Below are 19939 nucleotides of genomic sequence, written 5' to 3'. Positions count from 1 at the left end.
TGCCAAGTATTGATATAAAACAAATGTATATTATTGATTCAAGTATTACATACATTTACGTGCAAGAGGTGGTGGGGTAGAAGATTCAAAGAGTATCGATTCAGCATCCGAGCCCTAAAATAAATAGTCCAAGTTTTAACTTACAATTGCTTATTAGCTACTATATAATCTTTGTAATATGGTTACTTACCTTATCGTCTTCTCCTTCACTATCACACTGTAATGAGAAGAAAAAAAGACACAAGGTAGCTATTATAACATCCTAGACATGTAGAGAGATATAATATTTTAAGTTATATTTCTGACACTTACGATATAACCTTTACCCGAACTGCAATGACTGCTAGCCTGTAGAACCAATGAAAATTGCACAAATATGAGAATTGATTCAAATGGCAAATTTGTTTAATGTCATTCAATTGGAAGGAATAAACATCATAGAATATAAACAATTCATAATTATAACATTACTTACATCGCTGAGGTGGTCCCTGGAACTGTCGGCGTCCTGGCAATCCCTAGGTATACCAGGGCCATGCAATTGTTCAGATGCTCTACCACTATCGTCACTTGTACCTGCATCTAGGCCCTATAAAAAAATTCAAGCACAATTAGATCATTTTTTACCTTGCACTAAAACATTAATCATGAAAAAATTACCTGGTTAATTGTAGATGGTGTCAGTATGGAATTGTGTGTATAATGGTTGTGCTTGAAATGGTTTTTGATGTGATGCTCGTTGTGTCTATTATTTTGTCCTATATCCACCTTTGGTTTCTCTTCCACTATTGACAGTAATGTATGTAATTTCTTGACATTATTTTTGCCAGCTAGTTTTATTGCACTCTGCAATCATAAAAAAGTTTAAATTATATCTTTATTTAAAAAATCTAGTTATTCAAGAATTAAATAAAAATTAAAAATATGAATTTTATTTAATATACCAGTAAAAAAATTTTTTATGTCGAATTTTGTATTTTTTAGATACATCAATAAAATTAGAAAAAGAATATAATACGCAATTAGTAATTTCAATATGAGAAATACACTTTTAAGAATACAAGATTACCAACAGATTACAAAGAGCAATCCTTATTTACATGAAAACTAATGATGATGTTGCAAGTAGGTATCGTAATAAACGTAATGTAATTCTAACGATAGGTTTGTGTAATCGCTAACTACACGAGCTCGGTTTAAGTTAAATTCCATTTCTGGTGATCTGTACTATAATTATAACGAATTATGAAAGGAATATTTTTATGTACTTTCGGTATCGCTTGAACTCAACATGTACATACATACGAAGTCTGATTAACCAAGTAAGCGATTATATGTTCAACACGTATGGTAAACATACCACGATTTCTGCGACAGATTTACACTGGCGTAAAAAGCAAGCTGGATAATTTATGTTTTCATCACTGGAAACGTCGATGGATCGTCAGGCTCGTGAGTAAGAAAGCATAAGGCGAAGATGTTGGTGCGCGCACAGTAGAAAAAGCCGTATGAGAACGCCTTTCCGTCGGTGCCTTTAAACCGCGATGTCAGTGCACATTTCTGAACGGGTGGCGCTCTACCCCCTCCTTTCTGACTTTTTCCTCTCTCAGTTTCCTCTACGTGTACCTAAGTACCGTTATCGTAATAAACGCAGTTTTCTTGTCGCTCACAAACAAAAATAATATCCGTCAGATGTTCGTTTGTGATACGGTTGATTTTGTTTAAATTCGAACTCCCTAAGACGGACGGGCGTTTGCAAAGATGACAGCAGGATTCACAAACAGCACCATGTCTCGTGTGCGCGATGCAGCACACGAATGGTGGGGAGAATGAAAGAGGCAGTGAGCGAGGTACTGGTGAAGGGAGAGTAAGGGAGAGGGGGAAGAGTTCGAGTAGAAAGTGGGGGTTAAAAAGAGACGAGAGGGGGAACGACGAGGAAGGCAGATGAGGAAGAGCGAGGAAGAAAGAGAAGACATTGACCGAACGAGCAGCCGCGCGACAAGGCCTCCTTTGCCGTGCCAGGCCAGCTGGAAGGAACGAAGTCTGAACCCTGACTTCTCTTTCTCAGCTCTGAGAGAGTATTACTTTCCTTTTTCGATAACCGTGTATTCACGCACGATCTTTTCTACCTTCTTCTTCCTTCTATCTCTTTCTCTCTCACCCCCCTCTCTGGTACGGTTGGGTACCAAAGAAACATGATGGGAAAAAGCCACTAGAACTCGCAGTGTAAAAAACTACCACCTAGCAAAAGCCATACTCCACCTGCGCACGTGTGCCAACTGCGAAGTGAAACCCCCTAGGACATGTACTGCGGTTAGATTACATATTGTATACTTCTGGCAGCTAAGCGAATTAATTGAATAAACCTCTATCTTATGAATATACATAGGAAAAACGTATGACAAAATATTCCTGTTTTTGATGTTAACGACCACTGATATAATATTACATTCTTTGGTGGCTAAACTATAGCCAGATAAGCCAATTATGAATTCTAGGAAGAACAGAACTTTTTGCATTTATTTCACTTAATTACAATAAATGATACACATAGAACGTGATATTTGAAAAAAATTCTTCAAATTTTAATCCTTGCTTTATCGCAGAAATCTGTGATATTTCTTACTTTAGCATTTCTATAATATCTAGAACTAATCTGAGTGTTAATCATTAATTGGAGAAAAAGAAATTTCAATTTGTATCCCTCTATTGTGAGATAATTTACGTTTTAAGATAAGTATGTATACATATCCATGGCAATGAAAAATTATATAAGTATTTAATAATTCTGCAATAAATGATTATTATTAATGATTATTTTGTAACGATTCGGTTTAAAAGACATAATATAAATTATATGGTAAGAAAAAAATCTTTGATCGAAAACTTTTTAAGAACTTTATGTAAATATATATAGTTTTTCTTATTGTTAACCTATTCTTGAAGTTTGCAGAAAATATGAAAGACTCGCTGTTAGTATGCGTGATTTCTAGATCCAATTTTGTCATAAAGTTCTTTTTATAACATTAAAAATCTTTTCGTTTGTTGAAACGAGACTGAGACAGAAATATAAAAATTCGAAAACCATAACAAGAGTAAATACGTATTTAGATAACGAGTTCTCTTAGTTTAAAGGAGGTAAAGCAGTGTTTGGCAGTCCGGGAGGCAAGGTTCCTCGACACGGGATGGGTAAAGGAAGGTCGTTCCCGGACGTACGGACGTTCCACCGGTCGGCTATTCCGTGCTTTGGCTAGCCGGCTACTAAACTCGTTCGTACAACGTTGCCACGTCTATCGTTCGGTGTTGACACGATCGGACTCTAATTCAGCTACTGGCTACTACTCACAATTCGCATATACTCGGTCGCGACGTTAATGTGCGAGACTCATATGCACATGCGATTTCAACGAATGGATGATTTTAAATGAATTGCCTTCTACGCGTTATCTCAATCGCTGTGTCATTTTGATTCATCCATGTGGTATATCTGACAAATGACAGATAGAAAAAGACATAAAAACATTTTTTTTGTGAATAAATTAAACTTATGGTCGTCTTATTTTGCGAAATTATCAAAGAAATATTTAATTATCTTATTATTATACTACTTTATTTACATATATTTTTATTTTAGGAGTAAAGTAACTTGAATGCCGATGCACACAACTACCTGAAGTTTGACCATTGTTAGGAAAACAAAAGTGAAGCGTCTAGTCAAACAAATATGTCTGCTTTCATGCAAAGTATGTAGTTGAAGTAGGTTCGAGTTAAAGGAAATTTACGTAAAATGAGAATTAAGTACATTTGAGATACATTCTTAAAAGCTTAAAAAATATGTTTACTATTGCGAACTATGGAATAATGTAAGTATTTTGTTGCGCGTGTATTAGAAAAAATTGATGACATGTAAATTCTCACACTGTCATTGAAAATTCATAAATAGAATAATGTTTTCCATTTCAATCAAAGCACTGGCAGTGATCTAAAATATAAAATATTCAAAACATGTGATTTGAAAGTCAATTTTTTTGTAAATATGCATATTCAAGTTTTTATGAGATAAGTTATTTGCTGAGTATTTCAATGAAATGTCAACGCGGGAAACACGACTTCAATTCAATCAAATATATCACGAGTTGGCCTTTACGTTTGACAACAATGTTTCTTTTTTGGCGGGCATCACTAGCGCCGTGAGATTAAGTATTCTGCTCCGCTCTCGTTTGTAACAAGCGGATAATAACAGTCATTCGGACATCTGTTTGACGAAAATTTCGGCTGCTTGCCAGTACCAAATTGACGTGCTGAGCGTGAAACGATGTTGGCCGTCGTCCAAAAATTATCCGAAAGTAAACATGTATCATGGCACGGCATTGTTTATATTCTCAGTTACCGTCTTCGCGTTTTCTTTTCGCGTTAATTTGTTAATCCTGTCGAAACAATTTTTTTTTTAAATATTTGTCGCCACATAAAAACTATCATTTCTAGTCGACCACCATACGATTATGTTGTAAAAGAACGTTGTAGAAATGTATAAGAACAAAATTATTTATTAATATTTTAACAAATTCTATGAAAAGGTAGGAAAAGTTATAAGCAAAATTTTGTATCTTTAACAATTTCTATTAAGTATTTCTTACGATATTAAAAGATTACATTGCGCATGTTCACAATATAGAGATTTGTGAATGTGACGGTATCAAGGAATAAGAACATGATTAATTCTCGTTAGGTGAGATTCTTATCGTGGATGATATACGTACATGTTCTAATACCAGTAAGTGAGACTGTCGAACGGAATGCGGAGTCAAAAAAGTGCAGTCGGTGTTTAGTGCGGGTGTCTATGTTTTGTCTAGTTGTTACCATACCAATAAAATGAATTTACTTCTACGAAAACAAAACAGAACAGAAAGAGAACGGTGTTGATGGTGTCGAGTAGAAAGAGAAAAAGAAAGAAAAAAAGGGAGAAGAAACTAGTGGCAGTAAAAAGATTTATAGTGGTGTAAATACAGCGGTAAAGCGGCCATCATTCGGCCACGTTGCAAGATTATTTTCAGACGCAAATATTTCTCGCGATTTACATAGTTTCCATCATTTTTGTTCGATGGACACGTTCCACGCGCAGTTTTCGAAGGTACGCGTAATTCAGATAATTTGAGAATAAGTGCCGGCATTATTCCGATGTGCAATGTTTATTACGGATAATACCATCTATGATAGCTTCCGCGTGAAAATAATTACAGTTTAGCTAGACATAAAGAAAAAAGAAGAAAAAGCAAATCGAAAAATTTACCATGATAAAGCAGTTGCGGATTTAAGATCGCCTTAACTTTCTTTCCCCAATACCAATACGTTCATAGAGAAACGGATGATTGCTTTTACGAAGCACTTCCGCTTCTTCTCATTCGTACCTTTTGCGTTTCGGACCTCTTCGCGTATTTAATCGTTTCTCTCTTTCTCGCTTCCGTATCTTTTTCAAAATTTCATTCGATAAACTTATCGCGATTCAACAAATATGTGGGACAAGTTATACGTCGAACAACTATATGATCACGTCCACTCAATCATATGTTTTTCTTTCCTTTTCTAAAAGTATGAAATTGCAGATATTGATTACGTTTCAAGTTGAGGTTTTTTTCAATTGCAGCGTGATCAACAAAACCGATTAATTCGAGACACAGCGAGAGATCTGAAAGTAAAGCGTTCACCTTCCTTCGTGTTCAAATTATAACGAGAAGAACTGGGTCAACTCGCTGTGCAGGTGCACGACTGTGTTTCGTCCATCATCGATACACATCCCTTTTGTCGTTCCCGTATCGATTCGCGAGCGCACACGAACCCTTTATGTTCAACATCTTTTTGCTTTTTTCTTCGTACTGTTTGTGCTCCAAGAAAGTATTTATACATAAAAGATAGCTGGTACAAATATTATACTAAACATAAGAGATTTATGAAATACAAAGGAGAAGTTTATTAGGTAATACATGTAATAATTGGAACTGGAAACAATTAAAAAATAACCTCAAAAGATATGTACAGTGTCTCGTGTTTGCAGGATTGCCACTACATAAATAGTAAATTTTACGCGGGTTAACGAGCAATTTAAACTGCTTCGAAATTAATCTATCCGACATGTATCTGAAAATGAACCAAGCTAATCGAACGAGATAAAAATGTAAATGCAAATCTTCACGCTGTGCCGGGCAGCGTTTTATTTAATTAAGAGCATTACCGTCCGAAATCTCGTATTGATGTTGAAATCTATCAAAAAGCGGCACAGACATGCGAAACACCTACACACTGGGATACGCAATACATGGCCGAGTATTTTCCTGTTTATTATTAAAATATTCCGCCTCGTTACGTGACGGCTGATACCGGGTTGTGGTGTATCCTGTGATACAGTATATGATAGAAATTATTTCGTCGCTAATCGAGTGAATTACATATTGCCTTCGAGTGTTTCATTAATTACCGTAAATCGAGCGACGTAAAATAGTCTGAAGCACATCCGCGATCCAATGAAATTTCACGTATCCCTTTACGCCATCTTTCTGCCAGCAAGCACATTTAAAATCAATCTGTGTACCGGTTCAACCATAAATCGCATATCGATTTTCGTAGCCGTAATTCGATCAAAGATCCCTGTTTACCCTGCGCGATATGCAACGTTCATTCGATTAAAACGAACGAGGCGTGTATATCATGAGCAACAACGTTCTAGATATATAGAGAAGGGGAAAAGCAAAAAATAAAGCGAAGAAAAAGAAGTTACGTAGAGTGAATGAAATTCGTCGGCAACCCCACTCTGCCCATGGATGCACACATACGCGAAACAATTGTTTCGCGCAGTGTCAAGGTAACGACGCGACGGTATCGCTGAGCAATTATAAACGTGGAAAAAAAAAGAAAAAAGAAAAACAGATTGTACGAACAGGTAACAAAAAACAAGAAAGAGAGAAATGTTTGGAGGTAAAAAAAGAAAAGAAAAATTAGGTCGCGAGTCAGTTTCGCTCGATTGAAGTCGGTTGATATCTGTCTGTCGTGCGCGCATCGTCGAAATTCGCCCGTCGATTTTCACCAGTAGTGAATATATCCGTGAGAAGAGGGGTGGCCCGAGCATTACCGGTTGAACTCTCTGTTGACGGATCACGTGGCAGAATTCAGGCATCTCCGTTGGCACCGGCAGCCGAGCTGATTTATTGAGTGGCGTGGCATTGCTGACCTCACTCTCGCTACGGCTAACGACACTAAGAGAGCTCTTGGTAATCTGCCGAATGCCAACGATATCTACCCAAGTCAAAATTATATGCCCGTGCAACGGATTTAGCTCATTCAGCTACCGAATCTCTCGCTCTCTCTCTCTCTCTCTCTCTCTCACTCTCCCTATTAAAATCTTTTTTTCTCTCCCTAAAGGCTTTTTGATTTATTTACAGAGTCGTGGTTTCTTTCGTCACATCGGTCATTAAAGAATTGAATATTATGGCGCAACGGATGATTTCTTGTTTGAAAATTGGACTCAAAGTTTTGCGAAAGATACGCATGACTATTCCGAACCGAGTAAATTAATTTGTACTGTATTGGACAACTGGAATATTTTTGGAGCATACCAAGGAACGAATACTCCGAGAGTTTTACATAAAGGTTTAAGTCATGTGAGTAAGTGATTCTTCAACTACTTTGATCAGCGAACAAATACATGTTCCTCGCTCAAACCTGTTTCCAGCTCCAAATTATTTTTTCGAGGGATCATCAGCGCGTGTAACAGCGTACGACAAGTGATTCGCTATAAATCAACGTTCACAGTTTCACAGAGTCACATTAAGGCCACTGGTGATGTGTCAAGTATTATTTGTAAATGGTCCTTATAATAGCCAGTTACAGTAACTGGCTCCGGTCGAAGGATTATTGGAGCACAAAAATGAGCTGTAACTTGGAAATAAGGTCAAATAACTCACAGGTTAACTACATACGTACCACATTGTACGATGTAGTAAATTAAACATAAAGAGCATCCTCAATCCGATGACGTATCGTTTGTGTATCTCGAGTCCAAGAATAATTGTTGATTACGTATGAAGATAATCAACACACTCCTAATCAATGCTCGATATGTGTACGTGCACGTAATACATCCTTTTTTCAATGAATATGTAGTTAATCGATAAACCTTGATACTCTCTACCATTGTAAGGAAAGAAAAGTTATACGAAATAAGTCTATTTCTAATTAGAAATTTCGCTTGATCATCGTTGTAAATATGTAATGAGATTATCATGAAATCATTGCGACCAATGAACTTGTTTTATTGTAACCGTACACTATGCATAGAAAGCCACATATATATTTACACGCGCCCATTGTATGTATAATTGTGTTGTCGTGTGAAAAGACTGTTCTTACGTAACGAACTCGGCAAGCTCGACGTGACACTGACCTCACTCTAAATCCATAAGTGGCTGTTAATTATCGATTGGCAACGATTTCAACGATTTCACCAATGGAGGATGAGAGCAGAACCGAAGAAGGGTGAGATGAAGGAGGATGGGGAAAAGCCAATACACAGAGTGGCCTGCTAATCAGTCCGCTCCGATATCGCAATATGTGGGATACGCTCGGTTGATTTTCAACACGACGAGTTTACCCTAACGTAATTAATGTCCGTCGTACAATGTGACGCGTAACGACAAATTCGAACGACGTCGCTATTCATAGAAAGAGAGGAGAGAGAGAAAGAGAAAGAGAGGAGAAGAGAGTAGGAAAAAAGAAAAGATTACCGGCGATCGTGTGCACGGTCTACAAAGTCAATGCGGTGTGTAGCACGTTTTTAACCGAATCAATTATAAATAAATGTTCTCCTTTTAAGAGCGTCGTGTATTTTCAGATTCCATTCACCCATCGTGCTTCCATGTCCCGTGAACGAGACGAACGGCTTGCCTTGCCGTAACGGTCTAGATGAATTTATAACTAAATGATGCATCAGACACACAAATACAACGAATACATCGTGCCCGTTTTGTAATGGTCTAGAGCTAGCAGATCTTTAATTGCTGGCTCGTAGACAGAATGTGACCCGATTGTGTGCGTTACAGCGACCTTTCGAGGCGCCGCGGTTGATTATAGGCCGCTCAAAATAATTAATCGATCGTTTACTTTGATTATATCGTTCAGATATATTCGTCTGGAGAACCTTGATGTCTCTTAAATATTAGAACTGAATTTAAGCAATTTAACAGATATCACTTTGCGATTTAATTTTTTCTTAACGAATAGCACTTAAATTATACTGCAAAATTATCCGACACCTCGGATTTTATTTTCAGATGTATTTTAAGAGATCCTCGTATTTTAAGTGCAGGCAAAAAATGTCCTGTATTCAAACGAAAGGATATCGTTAGCAAAAGCTCGATAGTCATACGATTTTAAGAGTGTCTCAAAATACATACTGTTCGCTTCATTTAAGCAACAGTGGAAGATTACTTTGAGCAATGCAACCGAACACGAAGCGGATAGGCGAGAACGGTGTAGGATACACGTGCATTTCAGAAGCGAGCTGTGTATCATCATCATCATGCACGGTCGAGTGGATCATTTTTCATTTATGCGCGCCGGATAATGTGTATCATTGAATATGTCACTAATTGCTCGACAGGAGGATAAACATTTTTTGCGGAGATAAATTAAACGGTCGCGACGCTGGACAAGATAATTAAGTATTACGGTATGGTGTTACGTATGTGATAATAATCTCGCCACATGTCGACACACTCTTTTCCTGACCCGACCCATCGGTTCTTTCTCTCTGTCCTTCTCCCGTAGCCGAAGAACGTAAGGGCACGATCAGAGGAAACGACGACGACAACAGTGGCGGCCAGTCTCCAGTCAAGAGAAGGAAGGGAGAAAACACGTCGGATAAGAAAGAATCTGTGGTAAGGACAATCACCCGGGAGAGGTCGAACGATCCCTGTATGTTGCGAGACGACGAAAAAGTCCAAAAGGATTTCCCCACGGCGCAACCAGCAATTTGAAAAAGAAAACCATCGACGCGTGCATTGCCGATTCAGAGGATTTTTCAAAAGCTGGCACGTTACACCGAACCTCCGAACCATGTGCTTTTGTGTTTATGACGAAGAAATTTTATACGCTCAAATTAACCTGCGGATCTCGTGCGTCTTGTGTACGATGTCTAGCGTTTTGCATGTTCTCGATAACAAAAACTACATTTTTCCAATTGTTCAAAGCTCGCTTAAAGAGACGAGAAAAAAGTGACGTTTAACTAATCTTTAAAGTGAAGCAGCGTGTAGAAATAAATTAGCATTCTATCATTGGAAACGAGCAGTTGGAAGAATATCATAGAAAATATGAGCAATCTGGCGGATATTTCAGATTCATCTCAGGTCAAAGCGTTGGTAATAGAGCATTAAAAAGGGTCTGGTTTTTATTCCCACGGCTTTTCATAATTAGTCGTCGTCGTCGTCTGCCGGAATAGCGATGCATATCTCGCTCTCCGCTAATTGTTTGACACCGAATCAACATCCTACCGTGGCGTTTACATTTCAAATCGCCTTACTCGTAGCTCCCGGGAGCAGATAACAAGGTATCTAGTAACGCGAGTACCAAGCCTGATAATTCATTTACTACCAGGTAACGATTTCTTACATTTAATTAGCGAAGGATTGTGCTTTACTAATAGAGTGAGAAAAATTTGGCTCTCAAATTGGCTTCTAATTAGACAGAAAAGAAAAGAAAAGAATAGAAAAGATGTACATATAGTATATAAAATAAATATAGATGAATACAAGTATCGCGTTACGATCGGACAAGATTGGTAAGCGAAGATCTGGTAAGCATTTCCTGCTAAGCGTTGCGCAGCTTACAGCTGTTCTGCACCGTCCAGAAGCTCAGGTTGGAGCGCGAACTCGTTCAGGAACAAGAGGGACCGGTTTAAGCGGTTTACATCGCGGCTACTTTCTCCGTGACAATAACAATGCACTTTGTGCTTTGATAATGCACAAGATGGACGAGTAAATAACAAGTATGCCTCCGTGAACGTCTTTTTCTTTCGAGACGTGCGACATTACCACGGTTCGGGAACCAGATTTGCGCGATGGAATTACAGTGAGCAAATACGTAAGGAGGGAAAAGCATGATGTTACTTTTTCATTAATTTAAAGAAAACTTCTTTTTATCGTTGTTTGATTTCTAATATGAAGATAGGAAATAATTTATTAAATGCGCGAATTAAGTAATTACCCAATCAAACGAGGTGATTATATCACCTATAATCATGCGTACAACTATGTCATTTTCTCTATAAATCTGTTATTTTCAGTAGCGTAGTTCCAGCAGATAAAGCGAAGCAGGAATTAAAGTAGCGGATCCTACTAGAAATTCCTCGAGCATTATCATATCTGTAAATTAACAAGTTGAATGCTATGGGGGTCATTAGTGACCGGCACTTAACTTTGCCGTGGGAGTCACCAATGACCGACGTACCAAGATTAGTAGAAATACATAATTTGAACAAATGTCAATAGTTATAAATTTTGTATTATTATCATCGTTACTACAATGGTGTGACGAAATTAATGCAGTATAAAACATATAAAAATAATTTTATTTATACATGAAATATAAATCTATTATGTGCGTTTTCCTCCAGTGGCTGTCGAACATGGGAAACCTCGCTTTTACCTTAGTGAATAATAGCCCTAAGAAACATTTCGACTTGAAAGATATATGATGGCAATTAAGGGTCCTGACATTAAAGTAGGCAATGCTAAATCTTTAAGTCAAGTTTCTTTAGAATTATCGCAGTTTCGAATAGGTATGACCGAGGGATGAATTATGGTAAGTCCAGGGACGTAACAACAGAGAACTATTTAGCATTGTTATTTACAATAATTTCTATATATTTAGAATTATTTATATATTTTTAGCGCTATTTAGAATTATTTAGCAATGCGAAGATACAATACGAGATAATTGATAATCGCAAAAAATACGGCAACCTCAGTGAGATAAATTCATTAATGATGACTATGCACAGTAACATACTTCTTGTAGGTAATTTCAATATTATAAATATCGCATAATAAAAAATTCACTGTGGCACCAAGGTCAAACCTTGTAAAACTGGCGTGACATTCAACTTGTTAATAATAATATGATCAGCTGATATGGGTGAAGCAAATGCTATTTCTGCTAAAAATAATATCATACTTTGCCTAAAATCGCTTATAGTAAGAAACAATAACAAGCGTAGAAAATTTGCATTCGTTACGGGTCGAGTTTCTTTTTCTTTATCTTCTTCTTTGTATGTGTCTTTCTGTTTCACGATTGCGGCGATTTATAGCTGTGTCGTTGATGTTTCAGTTCGAGCCACCAATTGTCTTCGTTTCGTGATTCTAACGCAGCGTACAAACTACATTGGGATGTGAGTTATTATGAAACAAACGAATGAGTAACAAATGAGTAAACGGTGAGAGTAAGCGAGCAAATGGTAAATATTAGTGATTCATGTCTGCAAGCAATAAAGGTCCACTAGGTACTTTCTCGTTTTGTCTCATTTTCTTTTATTTTTCAGGTAGAAAAGAAATTTACTCATCCGATAAGAAGAAAGTGGGAGACGAAAGGTCCAAACTATTTCAACACTTTTCCTTCACATTATGAGATCTGTACTTTGTCCAAGAATGATTAACAGGCCGTCTTCAGAGTCTCTTTTACAACTCCTAGTCGGGGTTCCTTTATGCGATAACAATACGCTTAATAACGTAAAAAATAGACTTAGATAATTCGACAGTAGTTTGCATGACGAACTCGCTAAGAGAATACAATGTTCCATCGCTATTGTCTCTACGATTCGTACGTGACAGTTTGACCTCTGCATACAATTCTCCCGCTGCGATTTCTGAACGAATAGTTGTTTTCATTTAAAAGAGACCAATAGAACAATGAATCATAATGTACATTATGCTTCGATTTCGAAACATTGCATATGATGACCCTGTTATTTTCCGGTGACTGTGTTTGATTGTTCCATGATTATTTTTATAAAAGCGGCTGGCATAATGTTTCATTTCATAGAACCACCAGGTTTAATTTACCAGCGTTCCAATTCTCATTGATACGATGGCAAATGTTCGTTCGTTTATACGCAGATTTCATGATTGTTTATCGACAATTTCATGGTTTTTTATACATACACTATCCGTTCGAAAATGAAACGAATAATACGTATTTAGGAAGAACCATTACATCATTACGATTTCGCGATGAAAGCAATTGGAGGTCATCTACTGATACGGTAGAGAAGCAGAGATAATAGTTTCTTTTTCCGAACAATCTGCATCGCAAATGATCGACGGTATCTGTTTGTTTCGCATTGGAAAACAGTGTTATGCTTTGCAATTTGCGCGAAGGAAAATGGTCAAAACGCGATAGGCTAGTCGACCGGTTGACATTGCTGCTTTTATTTATCAATGAAAATTATAGCTCGTTAACGAAGACGAGCGTGTCAGTCGAGTTGGTATCGCAGTGTACGGTAAAAATAGCGATTAGCGATTGCGTCCGCGATAAATCATGATAAAAGGTGCTATGTAGTGGCGTGAAAGAGCTTTCGCTGCCTCGTAGACGCAATGTAACACCACTAGCGTTGCTTCTTTTTTTGGCTCAAGCCGACTAGAGATAATAAGTTCGATTTATGTTCACTTCGATGTATCGTCGATAAGGCCCTGCGTAATTAAAGCCTTCTATTTCGAAATAATCTTGATTGGCGTACACCAGCCTTTTCCGCCGTACTCGAACTCGTTTTCAAACGGCGTTTATGCTTCAGTAATTTCAATCATATTTTCCGGATTATATACCTTGTTCCAAATATTCGCCTAATTGTGCGAAACAAATCGTATTTTCGGCCAAAATATTTGTATACTTCTTACTTAATTATGAGATACTATGTCCCTTTTGTTTTTATTTTAATCACTTCTAAGAGGTGGTAGCTCTTCGTTATTCGTACTTTTTGATAATCCCCTAACATGGACAGAACAAGATTATTCAAAAGCAGGTTTCAGTTCGTTTGAAATGGATATTACATTAACCCATTAAAGACCAGTGGTGCATTAAGACTACATTTCATATGCAATCTCTTTTCCAACCAATTTACATCATTGAATTGAATTTTTTAACATTGCGGTTATAAAAAGGAATTCCAAGGATTTGTTTAATATTATTTAGCGTAATATAATGTAATATTAATTAAATAATTAACACCGTTTCTTCATTTAGATCTATCCTTTTATAAAGTTTAAAGAAATTGAAATACTTATAGCATTATGATAAATCACACTTTCTTATATAATGAAATTTTATTGTGGCGTTTAATTTATACAGTGGGATTCTGTAAACATCTGTTATTCTAATAACATTATAATATCTTGTATTTTAACAAAACTATATGTTGACTGTCTTATTTATAATTTTTAGTAATACTATAGTTACACAACTTATTATGCATTGTTTCGCAGCTTGGCCCTTAATAGGTTAATAAAATCATATTGTTCAACAATCTAAACTGAAATATTCAATTTCTCAATATAATATAACAAAGATTCTTTGTATGTATAATATTTCAGGGTTAACTATGTACAATATATATTTGAGTAATATATTATGAAAATGGTTTTGTTCTTCTGAATCGTTTAGACGTATTTGGTACTGGGTGAATCTTATCCATTCATATATTTACTCTACATAGCGATAAGATTTGCAATTGAAAATTTGTTTTCGAAAATCTCCTTTTTTCAAAGATAAATTTCAGTTTGCACAGCGTTGATAATCGAGAATTGGTCCTTGTACTTATTTGAACTGCTCGCAAAGTAGCACACTGCAAGATTCCAAAGAAACGCGCGCTGCTCAAATTAAGGAGGTGATCTAAAAAATTGAGCCAAACATCAGATTACACATAGATATAAATATCTATAAGAAAAAGAAAAAAGCAAAGAAATATTATAAAATATTTTTATCATAATATTATCTTGAATGTCCTCCGAAGTATATATTTATAATCCATCAACTTGTAATTACTTTGTATCATGTATACGTGGTACCTCTTTCATCGTCAATGCTTGTTTAGCGCTGCTGAATCGATTGGAAACACGATCCTCTAATTATTTTACCCGGCACGCAGTTGTTCAAACGAAAATTGCACCGTGGAAAGAGTTAGAAGTGTCTCCCGCAATGTCGAATATTAAACCACAACATCGGGTTTCATGTTACTTTCATCAAGGTCTCCTATTCGTCTGATGCAAATTTATGTCCGAAAAAGGAAGTAATACAACTATGAATTTACTAACGCTCTAACTGTATCATTATCATCTTTCAAAAGATTTTAAAGCATAAACTAGATACTTTAAAAGGTGACGCAAATGAACGACAAATTTGTAATAAAATAACTGGAAAATGGAAGCAGTGGAAAACATTCATTCAATTTGCAGTAAATATCAGTAGATGGTCAAACTTATTAGTGAATACTATATTGTTAGAAAAATAATGGAATGCTTAAATACTATTTTATTTATGTAATAGAGCAGAAAGTGTATCAGAGCTAGTAAAATTTGTTGGTACAATCTAATAAGTAAAATATTTTCTTACAATATGTTGTTACGTACCTACTATTTTTTTCTTCACAACGGGAAAATAAGCAACATAGTACGGAACGTAAAACGTTCATAAATTAATCCCGTCGAATCAACGTAGCAAAGTTAAACGCCCAACCCTTTAATTGCGCGAGTTGGCAATTTGCTCTAATTGGTTTTTATTACTCTTTTTGAGCAATATTTTTTGGCTCGTCGAACAATATTGCTCCGACTGCTAGATAAATGGGAATAATGAAATTTTTAGAAAACTCTTCAGCTTTGATATCGCGAGGAAAATCTTGCCTCTATATATTTGGATGTATATATATTTATATCATTTTCTTTCTCTCTTTTTTTTTGGAATATTTCAAGGAACATGTTTGTGTAGCCACATTAAAGAAGGTGTACCTACAACTTTCGACTATACAACATACATAACCGTTATAGTGAAAAGAACAGTTGTTGTCCGAGCGAAGTACGGTGAATGGAAGCCATAAAACTGTGCAAATAGGTGCAAACGAACAAACTACAAATTGCCCTAACGGCTCTTAAACATAGCTAGTGTGTGAACAAAAATAATCGCGCAATTATATCCAAAAACTAAAGGGAAAAGAGATAAGATAAAATTGGACAATTCACACAAGAACCATATACTCAATGACTAATATATTAATGCATTATCCTATAAGACTTATAGCAAAGAAATTAAAACGCAGGATGAAATAATATAATTATATAAGAAAAACAAGTTTTTATCGCTTTAAACAAGCTATAAACAAGCTTATGAAGAACTACTCGAATACATCAAAATTAACGACTTTAGGTTTATGATATTGCTATGAAAAATTATGAATTGGCCCATTTAACGATCCTGACGATTCCAATATTAAAAACATGTAAACGTTCAATGTCATTAATATTGCATATATGTATGTATATCATATACACACACGCATAAAAACATTGCTTGCTAGAAGCAATGCAGAAGGTAGAAAAAACAGAAAGAAATGAAAATGATACTGCGCACGATAGGTCGAGCAAAGTTTATGTATCTCTGCACGCGCGCACGCAAGAAACATGACAATCCATCAGCGGACAACATTGCTAGTGAATCAATGACACAGGTGAGACTGGAATATACCCACTGATCGTGAGTATTACACGTTAAATAAGAAAGTATTCCAGTATTAAAAGATAGCGTAAAAGTCAATACATTAGAAACTAATGTTGTTATTAAAGATGTAGGTACTCGAGTGCTTGGAATACTTTATAATACGAGTGAGTATTTATCATCTTCGTCTTTTAATCTAAATCCATTAAGAATTAATGTAACATTTCACTTCATTTTGGAAAAAATGCGCTTGAAAATTAATTAAATATGTATGAATCTAATTTATGGTTGACGTTTATCATAGATGATATTATTATGACCTTTTGTATAAAGTACAATATCAAGGCATATTTGCTATCAATACTTGTTAACTCGTTGCAGTAATAAATAGAATGAATGCAGTAAATAAACTAAACTGAAATCAAAATATCTTATTACTGTCTTGTACTGATATCCACTGTGTTCAATCCAAAACTCAAAGAACTAATTAGTAATTACGTTATTGGTAATTAATTGGTTACATTATTAGTAATTACAATTATTGGTAACAAGTACTTCTTGATGTTGTACAAAAAATCATCATATCGATCAATCAGATCCTTTACTTCAAAAACAAAATCTTTAATACAATTTTCTTTTTCTTGATTTTCGTCTTATATATCACAAATTACGTGCATCATAATTTTCAGATTACACAGTATATAGTTGTCTTCTACTCTTATTATCTCACACAATGATAAAAATTACTCGCAACATTATAAACACCTGAGGGAAAATAGATAGCCAGGTAAAACCCCGACATTTTTCATTCTTTCAGGTATCTTCCAAGAACTCGAATACCCAATGGTTTCAACAGTAACACCTTTAACTACTGCATACTAAATAAAAAATTAATCGAAGATATTATGCCATTAAATCAGTAAGACTTAATAAAGACTTAATAAATAAACTTAAAAGCTGTAGGTAGAAGTTCGAGTATAAAGGAAAGTATATATAGAGAAAAAAAAAAATAAACAGAGAGAGAAATAAAGAAAGAAAAGAAAAATAGAGGAATGTTATTGAACTCACCTCAAGTTCTTCGTAGGTGCGGAAGGCGAGTATGGCAAAGCCGTCGATAATGTCCTCTTCGAAGGGAGGCTCCTTTTGGTTGGCAGCCGCGAGGGAAGACTTCTTACGAGGCCTCGGGGGTCGCGGTGGCCTGGGCGGTCGAGAATGGCTATCACGAGGATGACCGGTCCTGGCGAGTCCGAGGCCAAGACCGGCAGCGGGGTCCTCGTCCTCGCCGCTGTGGCTGTCCTCTTCGTCGTTCGGCCGTTGTCTCGTTTGTTGTTGCTGTTGTTGCTGTTGCTGCTTCGCGCTCGCCAAACTCTCTCTTTGCGCCAACATACGCTGGGCTCGTTCTCGTCTCCGATTCCTCTGGTTCCGTTGTTTCGCCTCGATCTCCATCTCGAGGCAGACGTCCTGTTCTCGTACGAGAGGCCGTTGTCGCGCCCCGCTATACGAGAATATCGGCACGTCCACCAAGACACCTCACGATCGAGGTGCCCTTAATAACGACAACGACCAGAACCACGACGACGACGACGATTCAGCTTGCTCAATGATTCCTCGACAGAGGAACAAGCCGGGAAATAAGTGGAGACGATCCGTGAACGATGACGATGAACAAGTAGAACTGGACGAGAACGACGACGGTGACGACGACGACGACGTGAACGATGACAACCGTTGTATTACCGTGGTGTCGTCGAGCATTCTATCTACGATCGTCTTTAATGCAGTTTTACCATGAGAGGAAGAGAGATCACTAGGAAAGACGGCGAAAGTATAGAATAATAAGGGAACGGTAGAGAGATGGAAAAACAGAAAACAAGAATAAATGAATAAGAGGGACACTGATGGGGCAATGGAGAAAGAGGGTAAGGGGGGGAAACGGAGATGCAGTGGAGAGAGCGCGAGTAAGAGAACACACACTGTCTTTTGGATACACACTCTCACAAGAAGACAAGACAGGACGTTTACCGACGGGACACACGCATCTATAACACTCTCGGTTCGATTCCCCCGTTTCTTCTCGTATTCCAGGAATCAGTTCTATAGATGCGAGAGTTCTATAGAATAAGAGTTAACGAGTGAGAGAGGGAGAAAGAAAGAGAGGGAGAGAGTGAGAGAGAGAGAATTTTCGTTAGTAAAAGACGTTCACACAGGCGGTCACACGGTGTCACATCGATCGCGTTGCCGAGGAAGAGAGACTCCGATGTGCGTGGCGAGGAGGTACACGCGAAACACGCACGCACAGGGCGGACAACGACGACGGAAACCGTAGGTGAAACACCGAAACAAACGGAGAGACACACTGGCCACTAAACGGAGCACTATTATCAATGAACAACACTGTGCAATTATTAAACACGAATCACAGGCATGCTCCAATAGCTCCAATATATTTATTAATATATATATCCCAATGTATCGAGTCGTTCCGTTCAAGTCGTTTCTTTTTCGCCATGATCATCACACGATCATCGTATCATCGTATCATCCTTCTTCCTTTCTTTCTCCTCTTCCTCCACGTCGTCGTCGACGACGTCCACCAACACCAGCACCAACACCACCAGTAACACTGCCGGCTTTCACGAGCTTTCGTCTCTGGTCGTGTCCGACCAAAGGAAACGTTCACGTCTCAATGGCACGTATTATCGTTTCCCGATGGTGCCTCCACGAGTCGCCGTAGCTAGAAGTACCCTGCGAGGGCACGAAGTACACCGATTGTTTGGAATGGCGGATCGAACGGGCACGCACGGTTGCCGCATCGTGTGGTAAAAATGGCCGCGACCTGCCCACACCGTGCTCTACGGTCTCGCAACTCTTTAACGTCGCCGTCACGGGACGATGACGCGTATCCCGCACTGCCACGGTAGATACATCTTCGATACGCAACCACGGACACGAGCTAGGGAAAACGACCAACCTAGCACACGCCCCGAATTACGCGTGGACGATGCGATCTATCCTCTGTGCGCTGCTGCTGCCTGTTCTTGCTGCTGCTACCCACCACGACTATGCATTTCTGTCATTCGTCTATCTGTTTCTTTCCCACTCTTCCCCCTTTCCTTCTTTCACCCTTCCACCTCTACCACCTTTTGCTCCCTCTATCTTCTTCCTGCTTTAACTACTATTTCTCTCTGAATACAACGAC

At 37.5% G+C, this 19939-nt stretch overlaps 1 protein-coding gene and 1 long non-coding RNA gene across 7 annotated transcripts in view; one reads left to right on the top strand and one right to left on the bottom strand.

Moving 5' to 3' along the window:
- Positions 1 to 19939, bottom strand: part of tay (tay bridge kinase) — a 25361-nt gene extending 5422 nt beyond the window's left edge. For 2 of the 5 annotated variants that reach the window (XM_033341946.2, XM_033341945.2), the window contains exons 1-6: positions 17809 to 19937; positions 661 to 846; positions 476 to 589; positions 313 to 348; positions 191 to 217; positions 54 to 114 (exon numbers count right to left, since the gene is read on the bottom strand). In XM_033341946.2, coding sequence (XP_033197837.1) covers positions 54 to 114; positions 191 to 217; positions 313 to 348; positions 476 to 589; positions 661 to 846; positions 17809 to 18186 — 802 coding nt within the window. In that variant the 5' untranslated portion in view covers positions 18187 to 19937. Of the gene's footprint in view, positions 1 to 53; positions 115 to 190; positions 218 to 312; positions 349 to 475; positions 590 to 660; positions 847 to 17808 lie in introns of all 5 variants that reach the window. The other 3 variants (XM_033341944.2, XM_033341947.2, XM_076618291.1) reach the window with 2 other exon arrangements.
- Positions 7093 to 9179, top strand: LOC143302575 (uncharacterized). 2 transcript variants are annotated; one of them, XR_013058163.1, is made up of 4 exons: positions 7093 to 7262; positions 7434 to 7652; positions 7724 to 8809; positions 8882 to 9179. It is a non-coding gene; the product is annotated as an uncharacterized LOC143302575 (long non-coding RNA). The 2 variants fall into 2 exon arrangements; XR_013058162.1 differs by having other exon boundaries at positions 7434 to 8809.

The sequence above is a fragment of the Bombus vancouverensis genome, chromosome 4, assembly GCF_051014615.1.
Source record: "Bombus vancouverensis nearcticus chromosome 4, iyBomVanc1_principal, whole genome shotgun sequence".
Lineage (NCBI taxonomy): Eukaryota > Metazoa > Arthropoda > Insecta > Hymenoptera > Apidae > Bombus > Bombus vancouverensis.
The sequence above is the reverse complement of the archived record's forward strand: the minus strand, read 5'-3'. Positions and strand labels throughout refer to the sequence as shown.